Source organism: Ostrea edulis, chromosome 8 (assembly GCF_947568905.1).
Source record: "Ostrea edulis chromosome 8, xbOstEdul1.1, whole genome shotgun sequence".
Taxonomy (NCBI): Eukaryota; Metazoa; Mollusca; class Bivalvia; order Ostreida; family Ostreidae; genus Ostrea; species Ostrea edulis.
This window is the reverse complement of record NC_079171.1, coordinates 6,746,313-6,759,830: the sequence shown is the minus strand read 5'-3', so window position 1 is coordinate 6,759,830 and position 13,518 is coordinate 6,746,313. Positions and strand designations below refer to the sequence as shown.

General features: G+C 36.4%; 1 protein-coding gene across 1 annotated transcript in view; it reads right to left on the bottom strand.

The window, feature by feature from the left end:
• Nucleotides 1-12,975, bottom strand: part of LOC125662445 (uncharacterized) — a 62,636-nt gene extending 49,661 nt beyond the window's left edge. Inside the window, exons 1-8 of the mRNA XM_056148061.1 lie at nucleotides 12,290-12,975; nucleotides 6,177-6,230; nucleotides 5,161-5,235; nucleotides 4,707-4,794; nucleotides 3,660-3,896; nucleotides 2,774-2,945; nucleotides 1,514-1,611; nucleotides 619-801 (exon numbers count right to left, since the gene is read on the bottom strand). Of these exons, the coding sequence (XP_056004036.1) occupies nucleotides 619-801; nucleotides 1,514-1,611; nucleotides 2,774-2,945; nucleotides 3,660-3,896; nucleotides 4,707-4,794; nucleotides 5,161-5,235; nucleotides 6,177-6,227 (904 nt within the window). The 5' untranslated portion in view covers nucleotides 6,228-6,230; nucleotides 12,290-12,975. The remainder of the gene's footprint in view (nucleotides 1-618; nucleotides 802-1,513; nucleotides 1,612-2,773; nucleotides 2,946-3,659; nucleotides 3,897-4,706; nucleotides 4,795-5,160; nucleotides 5,236-6,176; nucleotides 6,231-12,289) is intronic.
• Nucleotides 12,976-13,518: the final 543 nt, after the last annotated feature.

Below are 13,518 nucleotides of genomic sequence, written 5' to 3'. Positions count from 1 at the left end.
GAAGTTTTATTGCAGGAAATGTATCACAATCTGATGCCCCCGTATGACACCAAAGTAGATTTAACCTCTAAAATCAATAAGGTCTTCTCACAAGGAATACGCCTGCGAAATATAAAACCCAAATCTCGAAGCATTAAAAGATCATGGTCAAGTTCTTTTTCAAAAAGTGGGTCAAACTCCAGGGTCATGAGGTTAGAATACTCCCTTTAAATGTCACACAGGTCATGTGAAAACCCTAGCGCTGATGTTCAAAAGGTATGACAAAAACAGACTGGTTGACAAACCAGATATTATGTACTCCAAATTTCTTATCACTAGGGACATAGAAGTTAACATAGATCTAAATTTTCACAAGCAGTGTATTTTCCTATATATTTTAAGCCAAAGGTGATCCTTAAGTTTGTTAAAACTTTTTGGAGAACATGTCCATTACTCGTGGATTTCACCTGATTCAGATTCCTATAAGCAATACAAAATATATAGTTGGGCACACACGGACCCCTGCATACACCAAAAGTGGGATCAGGTGGGTAGGAGGAGTAATCATCCCTGTCGACCGGTCACACCCGTCGTGAGCCGTGACCTCATTCAGATGATATGTCAAATTAAAAGGAGTACCTTTAGTGATCCTCTGCAGATGGTCCTGGAAATACTTCACTCTCGCAGGCTCTGTAAACATGATGTCCACTTTCCCTTCTCTTCCAACCCGGTATCTTTTGGTGAATCCTTCCTCTTCCCACGTGACCTTTGCGTCACAGTTATATGTAATGGCGATATTGTCATCAACAGTCTCAACGGTACCTGCAGTATTGTGAACATAACGAACAGTGATCGATCTCATAAATCCCATAGTGGATACAACAATGTCAAACACGATTCCCAGAACACACCATAAGTGAGACCATGTGCCCAGAAGGAGTAAAGATCCCCCACGTGGCCGCCACTGTGACGTCATGTTCAACAGCATATGAAATGAACTGTCATTACACTTCTTTGAATTAGATTCTTTTGCATAAGGTAAATGAAATTTCATTTCACCTGCATTAAAAGTAACCATTGCAATTCCGCGTAACATGGAGAGTTTGTGTTCATTGGTGATTTTTTGAAATCTGGAGCTTGATACATATTTTGTTTTTAAATAGCTTTCGAATACGATACAATTTAACCAAAACCTTGTGAAATATTCAATAAAGTTGACGAGTTCCAAGTTCAAGTATAAATGTACATTTATATAAAGATTAGCTATCAATTCAACATCTGTGACGTAATTTTGACTGTATTTTATAAACCACGATATTGCTAGGCACTGGTTTATAGAAATTCCCTTAAATCTTTCATTTATACTACCCAACAGTGTCAGCTAATTTTAAAGAAAAATCATTAGACCATGACTCGCCTTATGTACTCTAGTTGCGTAGGAGATAAATTTGAGATCACTGTATATGTAGAAATGTGTACTCTGGTACAGCGTTACGTATAAAGGGTATGATATCACTATACATGGAAATACTACCTGTCAGGTGTGTGTCTTTCCTGGATTTTACATCCGATGAAGGAAATATTCCCTTAGCTTCCACGTACTGTAAATGTGCCCTCATCCCCACATTAACACTGTCAAATATGCACAATAATGATATGTAAATATCTACTCATTCCTACACTAACACTGTCAAATGTACATACTAATGATATGTAAATATGTATTCATTCCTACATTAAAACTCTCAAATATACATACTAATTTTATCATATAATGCATACTGACGATAGTCATTTAAAAATGAATAACTTTGGAAATTAAAACTTATTTTCCAATGGAATTGCTTTGAAAGTACTGTCAAATCTGAAATATCAATCCCTCCTCTTCCTCCTCCTCAATGTTGAACCATCACAGGTACATGTGTACATTGGAACGCTCGTCTTTTGTTTGGTAGGTCGATAATTCAAGCCCTTACTGAGACAAACTTTAGTCACATGAATCGGGCACGGAAGTCGGGTGGTTAGAACGATCCCATGACAACCAGGCTTAATTCTCGATCCCGATGCCGAGTCAAATATTAGATATCTATATATATATATATATATATATATATATATATATATATATATATATCATTTAGCCTCTATTCCTTACCCAAGAGCACTATATTGAAAGATAAATTCAAGAGTCTTTCGAATATGAACTTAACTATTGTTGAAGCCTTGAGCGGTATGCCTAGGCGAAACTGTGTGGTATTTCACCTACAGGTAGTGACATTTGTATGCGAGTGAAAATTACCGGTGTAGGACTTGATGCAGTAATATATAATCTCTATTTTATGTGTTGCCTGCTTATTTTAAGTCCCGTCAAAATTTGTCCACCCATTTTGAAACGTGACCAGTTGTAATTGAAACGCCACAAAAATACACCCATGCTTAGCGCTCGGGGCTGTAGCAGTAATCATACCCATGTTTAGCGCCCAGGACCGTAGCAGTGACTATACCCATACAGTGAATATTCTTTAGCCTACCTACGCCTACCGTGGAATCATGGAATCTACGTTTTAGAGTCATATTCGAACAACCTGTCATCGATACTTCTAAACGCCGAGTGTTTGGCGAAAGATCAATCACTGCCCATGTTGACCTCCTAGATTTGACGCAGCGATGAGACGAGCGGGGCCCGTTCTCACGACACCCCGGTTACAAAGCGAATGGTCTACCACTGAGTTGCCGCGACCGGTAACACGACAGGATGTACATGTATTGACAGCTGCATCGTTAGGAAACATACCTGATCGTTTTCATTCCTTGGTGTCGTTCAAACACGTGACCTTTTTCATGAGTGTCACACATGTAACATTCCGTACATAGATTGTAATCCTCGCAGTACAAACACCGCCACCTCATTCCTCGGATTGGGACCTCACCACAACTGTCACAGTCGCAGAACTTGTGGTACACCCCTATAATTAATAGTATACACCATCTCACATCAATCATTTACATGTTTCCATATTCATACTATCGCCGTTTTCTTCGTACGCATCCGGGTTAGATTAGTTCCTCAGTGCCCCTTGCTTGTCATAAGAAAAGAATAAATGGGGGCGGTCCTTCGGATGAGACCGCAAAAACCGAGGTCCCGTGTCACAGCGGGTGTGATAAGATAAAGATCCCTCCCTGCTCAAAGGCAATAAGCACCGATCATAGGCCTACATTTTGCAACCTTTCACCGGCAGTTGTGACGTCTTCAGAGGGAGTTAAACAATATTCAATGAATTAATCAATCGCACGCATTATCTACAAATCCCAACTTAAAAAAAAAAATCACAACATTGTGTATGGAAGCTTATTCCTGCGAATTGACGAAATAAGGATAATTAGAATAATATTTTAGAGCATGTACCATAAAAAGGTATTTAATGCAACATCCGAATTCAAATTACAACACTATGATCAATTCCCGCGATATCAGCTAATAAAAATAATATGCAGATAGTGATAAAATTGACGAAGGCATGAATTTTACTTTTGTCAGCCGATAGTACATATTGGATAGGCCATAACAAGATGGAGATGTTCAATTTTTAAAGATAACTTCATTAAGTTAAGATGCGTTTAAATATTAAATGTCTATTCGTTGAGTATCTTAATATATTTCAAATCAGTGATTTACTTACCTGTCTGAGCGTTGTCAAATAGTCGCAGGTCATATTTCCTGTCCATCCCTGTTCTATAAACACATATGTCCTGGTTTTCCTGAGCGTTCAGAGTGTCCTGGGAATCCCACTGGACGCGCACCTGTTGAGAGTTGTTGAAGATTTCCACCACAGTCCCCACGTTTCCTTCTCCTCCATCCTCGTCTTCTCTGTCCCAATCAACTCCACGGACAACCCGCTGTCCTACTTTAATTTTATCTACAAATGTAAGTTAAACTTCTCAATGAAAATAAGTATGAAACGTCTGTAAATCTCTATAATTGAAATCGGGTTATTTTGTAAGGAATTTAGAATATGCACGTAACTAAAGGAAAGTGTGCCACAGAGGACGCCCTCTCATAGTGTTGATGTATTTTCAGATGGAAAATTGGGGTTCACGAATCATATCAATCACTTTGAATATTTAGACTCATCACGTGTAACTAGTGACACCCCCCCCCCAACAAAAAATGTCAAATGAATATATTATATTCATAATGAATCGAAGACACGTGAATTAATGCATTGTAAAGTGCGAAAAGGTGAAGATAACGAACAGTGATCAATATCACAACTCATGTCAGGATGATGGGGGCAAACACGAACCTCTGGACATACAATTTACTCTGATTACAGGTATGTTAATTTATTCTGATTACATGTAGATTAATTATTTCTGATTACAGGTATATTAATTATATTAATTTGTTCTTATTGTAATCAGAATAAATTAATATACCTGTAATAAGAATGAATTGATATACTTATAATATATATGCAATAAGAACAAATTAATATACCTGCAATCAAAGCAATTCAATATACATGTAATCAGAAGAAATTAATATACCTGTAATATAATTGTAATCAGAACAAATTAATATACCTGTAATCAGAATAATTCAAATACCCGTAATCAAAACACATTAATTTACCGGAAAGTACTAGTAATGCACCTGTAAGAAGAAGAAGTTAATATACCTGTAATCAGAACAAATCACTATACCAGTGAGTGTTCCCGATACATACCTCTGTCAAAGAAATCAACGATTTTCATCCCAGCGAAGGTACGACATTGTGGCACCACATCACGTACGGCGAAGTGATCCTGGACGTCCTAAAACACAGACAGGTGACATGCCATCATTAGAACTCTCATCACATCAGCATTAAAACATGGATAAAGTGGGTGTGTTTGTTATTTATCTATTTGTTTATTTTTGCCTGTGGAATCTTTACAAATTGCAATGATAGCCATTTCCTCATGAATGTATTGTAGTCTATGCGCGTATCAATCTTGATACATACGGTGCGTTCATTTTAACGGCTGGCGATTCCGAAAGAAAAGAGAGCAGGTTATACTCATTAGAAATAAACATTATTTAAACAACTTGCTTCCTGTAACACTCATTACATCATTGTGATGCTCGCCATACCAGATTATACCACTATAACCTATACCATGCATTAAATCATACCCTACCCCGGCAGTTTTCTCAGCCGTATCGTTGTCGCTCTCATCAGAAGACCCTGGTGCGCTGTGATCTAAAATGGTTCCCTGCAGTAAAACACAAAAAGATTATGAGCATCATGAGCATCGTCAAACCTGAGTAGAGTCGATCGAGGAGACTTTGCAAAATTTTGGCTTAGGGTCGCCGCTTATGTCTTTTGAGCCGAGTGGGAATTTTATCATGACACGCCCGCTGTGACACAGGAACTCGGTTTTTGCTGTCTCATCTGAAGGACCGCCTCTTTTAGTCACCCCCTACGAAAAGCAGGGGGTACTGGACGTGTTATAACCTGGATCGCATCGAGAGTATAATACATGTACCTACTATCAGTCGAGTCAGCTGATGATGGTATCCCAGATGTACGGTGAGACATCTATAACATCGTCCTGAACTCATCAATGTGTTTCTTCATCAAAAGCTAAACATCGTATTTCTATTATATTTCCTGTATACAATGTTCATCACAATGAGTGTTTTCTTGTTTAATTAATTTGGAATTGGTTGTAATTATCGAGACGAAGAATGGTGTCGGCTGTGTTTAATGTGCAAGATGTGAAGGGGGGGGGGTACCCAAGCCTGCCCTGTTATGAAACCACTCTGATTCATGAAGGGATGTGTATTCTTACTCTATAATGAATGACCACAAAATGAAACAGCTTCAAAGGATTCTTGAAAATGTTTGACGTTTCAATGTGAATTAAAGTGTGTATACCTGTGAAATAAAGTGTTTATAACTGCCCCATGTTAATTAAAGTATGTATACTTGTTAATTAAACTATGTATATGTGTTAATTAAAGTTTATATACTTGTTAATTAAAGTATGTATACGTGTTAAGTAAAGTCTGTCTGCATGTTCCTTGTTAACCAAAGTCTGTATAACTGTTAATTAAATGCTTTATACCTCTTGATTACATGTAAATTCTTTTTACCTCTTCCTTGTTAATTAAAGTCGTTATACTTGTTCCTTGTTAATTAATTTTTGTATACCTGCTCGTTCTTGAGCCGATCCATTTCAATCGCAGTTTCATTGGAGGTCATCTCCTGTAAACAATAATGATATTTGTAACAGTGATATAAGGAATTGTATCCCTTTACTTAAACTTTAAACCTTCACGGTTGTTAATTTAACACTGTGAAAATAACAAAAGAACTTGAATTACATAAGATACTTTCAGTAATATTCTTCCACGATACATAAGAACATACATGTATAATATAAACCTAAACCACGACAGTATGAACCTAAACCACGACAGTATGAACCTAAAACACGACAATGTAAACCTAAAACACGACAGTATAAACCTAAACCACGACAGTATGAACCTAAAACACGACAGTGTAAACCTAAAACACGACAGTATGAACCTAAACCACGACAGTATGAACCTAAAACACGACAGTATAAACCTAAAACACGACAATGTAAACCTAAACCACGACAGTATGAACCTAAAACACGACAGTATAAACCTAAACTACGACAATATAAAACACGACAATATAAACCTAAACCACGACAGTATGAACCTAAAACACGACAGTATGAACCTAAAACACGACAATGTAAACCTAAACCATGACAATATAAACCTAAAACATGACAGTATAAACCTAAAACACGACAGTATAAACCTAAAACACGACAATGTAAACCTAAAACACGACAGTATGAACCTAAAACACGACAGTATGAACCTAAAACACGACAATGTAAACCTAAACCATGACAATATAAACCTAAAACACGACAATATAAACCTAAAACACGACAGTATGAACCTAAAACACGACAATGTAAACCTAAACCATGACAGTATAAACCTAAACCACGACAGTATAAACCTAAATCACGACAATGTAAACCTAAAACACGACAATGTAAACCTAAAACTCTTGCTGTTTTTGGTTTAAATACCCAACATGAAATTGATTTAAAGTTGTTTTATTGTCCAAATGTATTGATTTAAAAAAAAATTCGACATCCCCGAAGGTACTATATTTTCTGTTTCATAATCGATACAGCGACTATTAAAAGTAATTAAGGTAGAAACTACAAAAAAATGTAATAAACAGAAACTTCGATGTGTTTGTTGTTAGATATATAATTTACTTCACTCATGAGACAAGCTTTCCTATTATAGCATTGCACTCGTGAACGTACATGTATCGAAAAAGGAAAGAAAAGAAAAAGAACGGAAGAAAATTAAGAGCGATAAATCGTTTTCTCAATGGGGAAATTAATTACACATCCTATGACAAAACATTTGAGTTTTGTTAGTAAATATCAAAGTCTTACAAATTTAAGTGTCAAAATCTGTAAAGTTTGCTGTTCGATGACTAACTTTATCTTATTTAACGTCCCTCTCGAGAATTTTTCACTCATATGGAGACATCACCAACATCGGTAAAGTGCTTCAAATTTCGGCCTTTATTCGTCGCGTACGGGCTTTGATCAGTGAGGGTACTTTAACGTGTCACACCTGCAGTCCTTCTGTGATATGGGGCATACGTGTTTAAGGTCATCTCTGAGGTCCCGTGACATTCACATCTGATGCAGATTGTTTGACGATGGAACTGTCACTACCAGTTTTAACGAGTTAGGTTTGTCGTGGCCGATATTCGAACCCCGACCTTCCGCATCCGCGGCAAACGCTCTACCTCTACATCACCACGGCTCTACCTCTACATCACCACGGCTCTACCTCTACATCACCACGGCGGTTTAGAAAAGTTTGCTTTGTTACAGTTTGCTTTGTTACAAGTCTGTTGATATATAGAGCTGGGAAGGCAATGTTAAAACAGCTGTGATGAATCATGAACAACACAATGTAGTGTACATTTATGAAGATGCAGTTGTTGTTCATTATTTGTCTTTGCTTGTCAATGTTTACTACTTAGAATAGAGCCGTTGCGTTTGTTTCTTTAACACCCCCCCTTTCTTCTTTTCCTCACAAACAACTTTTACATTATATGGCTATGCAAGTATGTCATTTACTTCTGTAACATGAATGAAAATTATTATGATATGTAATCCACATATGTATCAAGTTTACTCTGTATTCAAGTAAAACCAAGGACAAAATCAGGCTAGATATATCCTTCGGTGGTTGATCCAGGGGAAGGGGTGGAGGTCCGAGCCACATATTCCCTCTTTTCGTTATATAAATCGTGCTAAAAGTGGTAGAAATAACGCATTTTAGGGTGGATTTCCCCCTCCTTTGAAAACCGAACTCATAAAAAAAATTGCAGGATCCGCCCCTTTTATTAAAAAAAATATAAGATTTTATAACAAAACTGATGCGGTGTTGTATGTGGCCTCCAACAGGACGTACATCCTGTCTCCTAGTAACACATCCCCACACGTCATTACATTCTCTAACTGCGTTCTCACAGCGCCCTCTATCCCTATACAGGTCAGGATTTACAGTGCCCCTATCCCTGCACATGATTCACAGTGCCCCTATCCCTATACAGGTCAATATTCACAGTGTCCCCTATCATTACACAGGTCAGGATTTGCATAGATTTAATTTCGCAAAATTGACACTTTTTTAAATTCTTAAATCTTGTAAATTAGTTTTATCATTAAATGAGGACATAGCTTATCATTTTTTTTGTTTTGGCGAATTTCATAGACCCGCAAAATTGGTAAACAATTATCTACAACAAAATTAACTAGATGTGCGGTATTTGTTGAACAAAGTATCCCGAAAAACTGTATATCAAAACACAATACAATGGGATATGGTAAAATTGATATAAAACTTGGGATTTACTATGAAATATTTCTATATTTCTGTGTATTTCTGTACATAAGCTTCTTCTCTCACAGCTGTAATCAATAGAACACATTTTTTTAGAATCCCCCCAGTCATTATCATACTTACGCCAATACAACTTGTGACTTTATATTATTGCAGGTCATAGGTTAAGATCACTGTTAAAATTTTGTTGTGGTCATAGTTTTGTGACGGAGAAAAAAAAAACCATACCAGGAAATAATTATCAAAATGTATCATACTTAACAGCGTCCTTGGGGTTTTTTTTCCGCGCCGTTTCCCTGACTGTGATTCATGTCGAGCTCCTGTACGTAACCGGAAGTTTAATGGTTAGATCGGCGGCTCTACTTTGTATGTCAGACTTGTTAATTATTAAAACGCAAAACCAGTAATAAGTCATCTCTCATAAAACTTCACATACAATCTCAAAGGTACACAACACTTTTAACAAGGTTGTATATATCACATTGTAAGCGCCGAGCATAGGCCTAAATTGTTCAGCCCTTCACCGGTAATGATAACGTCTCCATATGGATAAAAAAAAATCACGAAAGGGACATCAAACAATATCAAATCAATCAATCAATCATTCTGCATGGTAATATATTTAGACACACCGGAGGCAATCGGTGGCGGATTGAGGAGGCGGGGAGCCCCACCCCCTGCCTCATAAAGCCCCCCCCCCTCGTAACCGAATTCCTGGATTCGCCCCTGGCAATGGTGAATACAACTCACAATTATAATACACCCGCCCATCATCACTCCATCCCTTTTCATTTTATCTCCGTTCCACTCTTACTTCGGACCGGATTTTGTCTAAGGTCATCTTCTTGTTACGGAGAAATAAAAACAGAGAAAATGGTTATCAAAGTAGATCATACAGATATAATGTACTTCCTCTTTTCCGTCCGATTCATTGACTGTGATTCACGGTAGTTTAATGATTACATCGGTGGGTCAACTGTGTATGTAAGTTTATTAAATCTCCATACCAGAAATAAGTGATTTTCACACCCACTTGACTTATACAATAATGTGAAGAATGCGGACGTCTATTACTGCATGAAAAAAAAATATGACTCTGTTGAAGAAGACACGACCAATCGGTCACTTTCGTAGAATATGTTCTTTGACAATTGCAGAATAATCCACACCCTATTTTGTAAGAAGAGCCTTTCTCTGAAGTTTGAACCCTGACAAATCCCTGGAAACCCCGGCTGTTGTAAAACATTCGACTTTAAAATGAATCAGAATTATTTTCCATAACAAAAGTATAAACGCATATAAAATCAATGAGCTTTGTGATTTATAAGGCAAACTGTGACTACCAGTGGTTAAATTGAGACTGTGAATACGTAAGGTATTTTCATGCCACCGAGTTCAAAAATCAGGGTAGGGGGCATTGTTTTTGTCCTGTCTGTCATTTTTTTTAATTCGGTGTGAAACTTTAACCTTGCTAATACCTTTTGAACAGTAAATGCTAGAGCTTTGATATCCACATGAGTATTCCTTGTGACAAGACCTTTCCATGGGTACCAAACCTTGTTGACCCTGTGACCTTGACATTGGAGTTTGACGGATTTTTTTAAAAAAATGATATTGGTCACAACTTGTAAACGATCAATACTAGAGCTTTCATATTGCACATGAACATATCTTGAGACAAGATCTTTCTACTGGTACCAATATATTTGTCCTTGTGGCCTTGGTCATCTTTGGAATTGGCCATAATTGGGGACATTTGTGTTTCACAAACACATCTTGTTTCCTTCTTAGAACGATGGTCCGTTAATGAGACAGACCAGTTCAGACCAGAGCTGTATACGTCTAAAAGAGTTAGCACTCTTGTAAATGGCAAATTCAAGGGACTGTACAATATCTATGCAATTTGAGAGGTAATCAAATTCATAATCGCCAAAACACACTCTTCCCCAACACGAACCCCTTGTGGAAATTCGGCATGTTATAGAATCAATGTAACATATGAACACGTCACTTTACCTGTTGAATTATATATTTCATGTTTCGTTCTATAATAAACACAAGGGTAACGCGACTCTTTATTTTCTTTTCTAATCATGGAATTATCGTGCGATAATCATACTAAAAGTCACACATGGAAATTCCTTCATGTAAAAATCATATAATTTTCATATCATGTGTCATTTTCATATGTTTCATCTGACGCATCATTACATTTGGTCATTTTTTTAATTGGATAATCGCGCAGTATTCGCATGAATATACAAAAGCAATATAGGAGTTATGAAATTGATCACTGATCGTTATCTTCACCTTGCATTCAAGCTATACGGAATTATGAATAAACGAAGGAATGACAAAGCCTACATCAAACATAATTTTGTATATCTCCATGTTCAAATACAGACAAATCTAGCATTACCAAACATCAGTTTCCGTTAACTTTTCTCGTTATCCCAAGCGTGCGCCAAATCAAACTTTATATCTTCAACAGTTAAATCAATGTAAATATAGTGTCTCACGTGACTTCCCTACAAAACAGTCTACGGGAATACTAATCGAGTTAACACGCGTCTTAATCCTCGTTTTCTTCTCGCGTGAAATATATGTCAATTTTATATATTTACATTCACTGAATCATTTTTCTTATCTTTCTATTGAAATTGATATTGTTTTTATCCAGGACAATGAATGAATATTTCTACAAACTGTTTCAACCCGGTTTTTAGTACCACCTGTCTATGTAATCACCGTCATATATGCAGTGTCAACATGGTCAAAGGATGCATTGGCTGTTCCGTTTAAGGTAACGAATAGGTCAGCCATATGCTATTTTAGTACTTGAATTTAGTTTATAAAAATATAAATATAAAGAATAACATGTCTGTATGTGTTGTTTCATCGGATGATGGGGGTAGCAATCATTGCAGATTTTTTTTTACATAACCCGCTTGTAAACGCGGGTTATGCATTTTTTCTACAACACTAGCTACCTTCATCAATCGATGAAAAAACAAAGAAAGCATTTCATTGTTTAATTGAGAACACTCGGGTCCCATTCCACTTTGAATTTGTACATGCAACAACCTAGAGTTAATTATTGACATCATTCTATTATACTAAAACAAAGTTACTCATGATTTATAAATGCTTACTCTGTCTAACTTTTCAATCGAATATATTATATTCGGATTGTTTTCTGATAAAAAATAAATAAATAAATAAATAAAAAAAAAACCAAAAAAACAACGACAACAAAATTAAACACCTCAGAACTTTGGATTCTGCTTCAATTAAAAAAATAAATCCGGAGGGGAGATTGCAACAATTACTCACTACGTAACGCTCCTTAAGACTTCCTAGATCCACCTCTAAGTAAGGAATCCGCAAAATCTGTTATTAAAAAACGCTGGTTTTACAAACAAATGGCAGAAAATCACCCTTTTTCCTCCGCTGATTGTGTACTGACTCGATACGAGGAAGGAAATTAACACGCACTTAGTCTCTCCGTTCAATATATAGTTATGGTATCGTACATCACTTACTACCACCCCCACCTCACATCTGAAAACACCAAATTAAAAAAAAATTAATGCAGCCGGAGTGCACCTCAGGAAGTAGCCTCAGCTACCAACAGCAAATAGTTCCTTTGTATACACTTGGTTATTTCTACAAATTACACAAAATTTGCTAATCGGGTACAGAAATTGAGAGAAAAGAAGAAGGGGAAATGAGAAAAATCGCGCAAGGAAAAAAATATTTCTTTAGATATATGGAACTGCAATTGACTAAGTTCATTTTGATTGGATAACCACCGGTGTGCTACCTTAAGCATAAGTAATAATGATAGACGATGGAAACAGTCAGCTATAACCAGGCACAGGGTAAAGTGGAAATATGTTAAATATACAAATGAAATGCAATACAAATGAAAATCCCTTATGTTTTAATTATCTTTTTTTTTAGTCATTAGGCCTTAAGTCCCCATGATACATGCCCCTCCCCTGTTAATTTCCAGTCTTGCAGCACGTACATTTAATTCACAAACCACTAAGCCTATTAAAATCATAATATATAATGCTATGAATTTCATAACATGTATATTGTATTAGTGCACATAAATCTAAAATGCTACTATGTAACGTGGATGCTAAGAGAAATCAAGAAGTGTGTATTCTGAAAAGCAGCACTTGCTGTTAATATCTTGTTCTCCATTAGTTCAGTTATTTCTTATAATATAAAAAGTAAGAAAGTTTTGTTGTTTGATAATCGCTTGGTTTGAAAGGAGAGAAAAAAATAAAGTCGTTGCAGGTATCGACGTCACAATGCACAGTTTACATCGGATGGGTTATATTTCCCGCATTTTTAACATACGCTTACAGAGCATGAATATACAAGTAATTTCAAATAGAAAGTAATAAAAACATCTCCAAGCAACAGTACTATCATTATATGTAGAATAAATTCAATAATAAACATCAAAACATTTTCATAGTTTTACTATGAGTTGAAATAAATACATGTAAGATGCATATCTATTGTAATTCTCACCTGCAGCATTTATC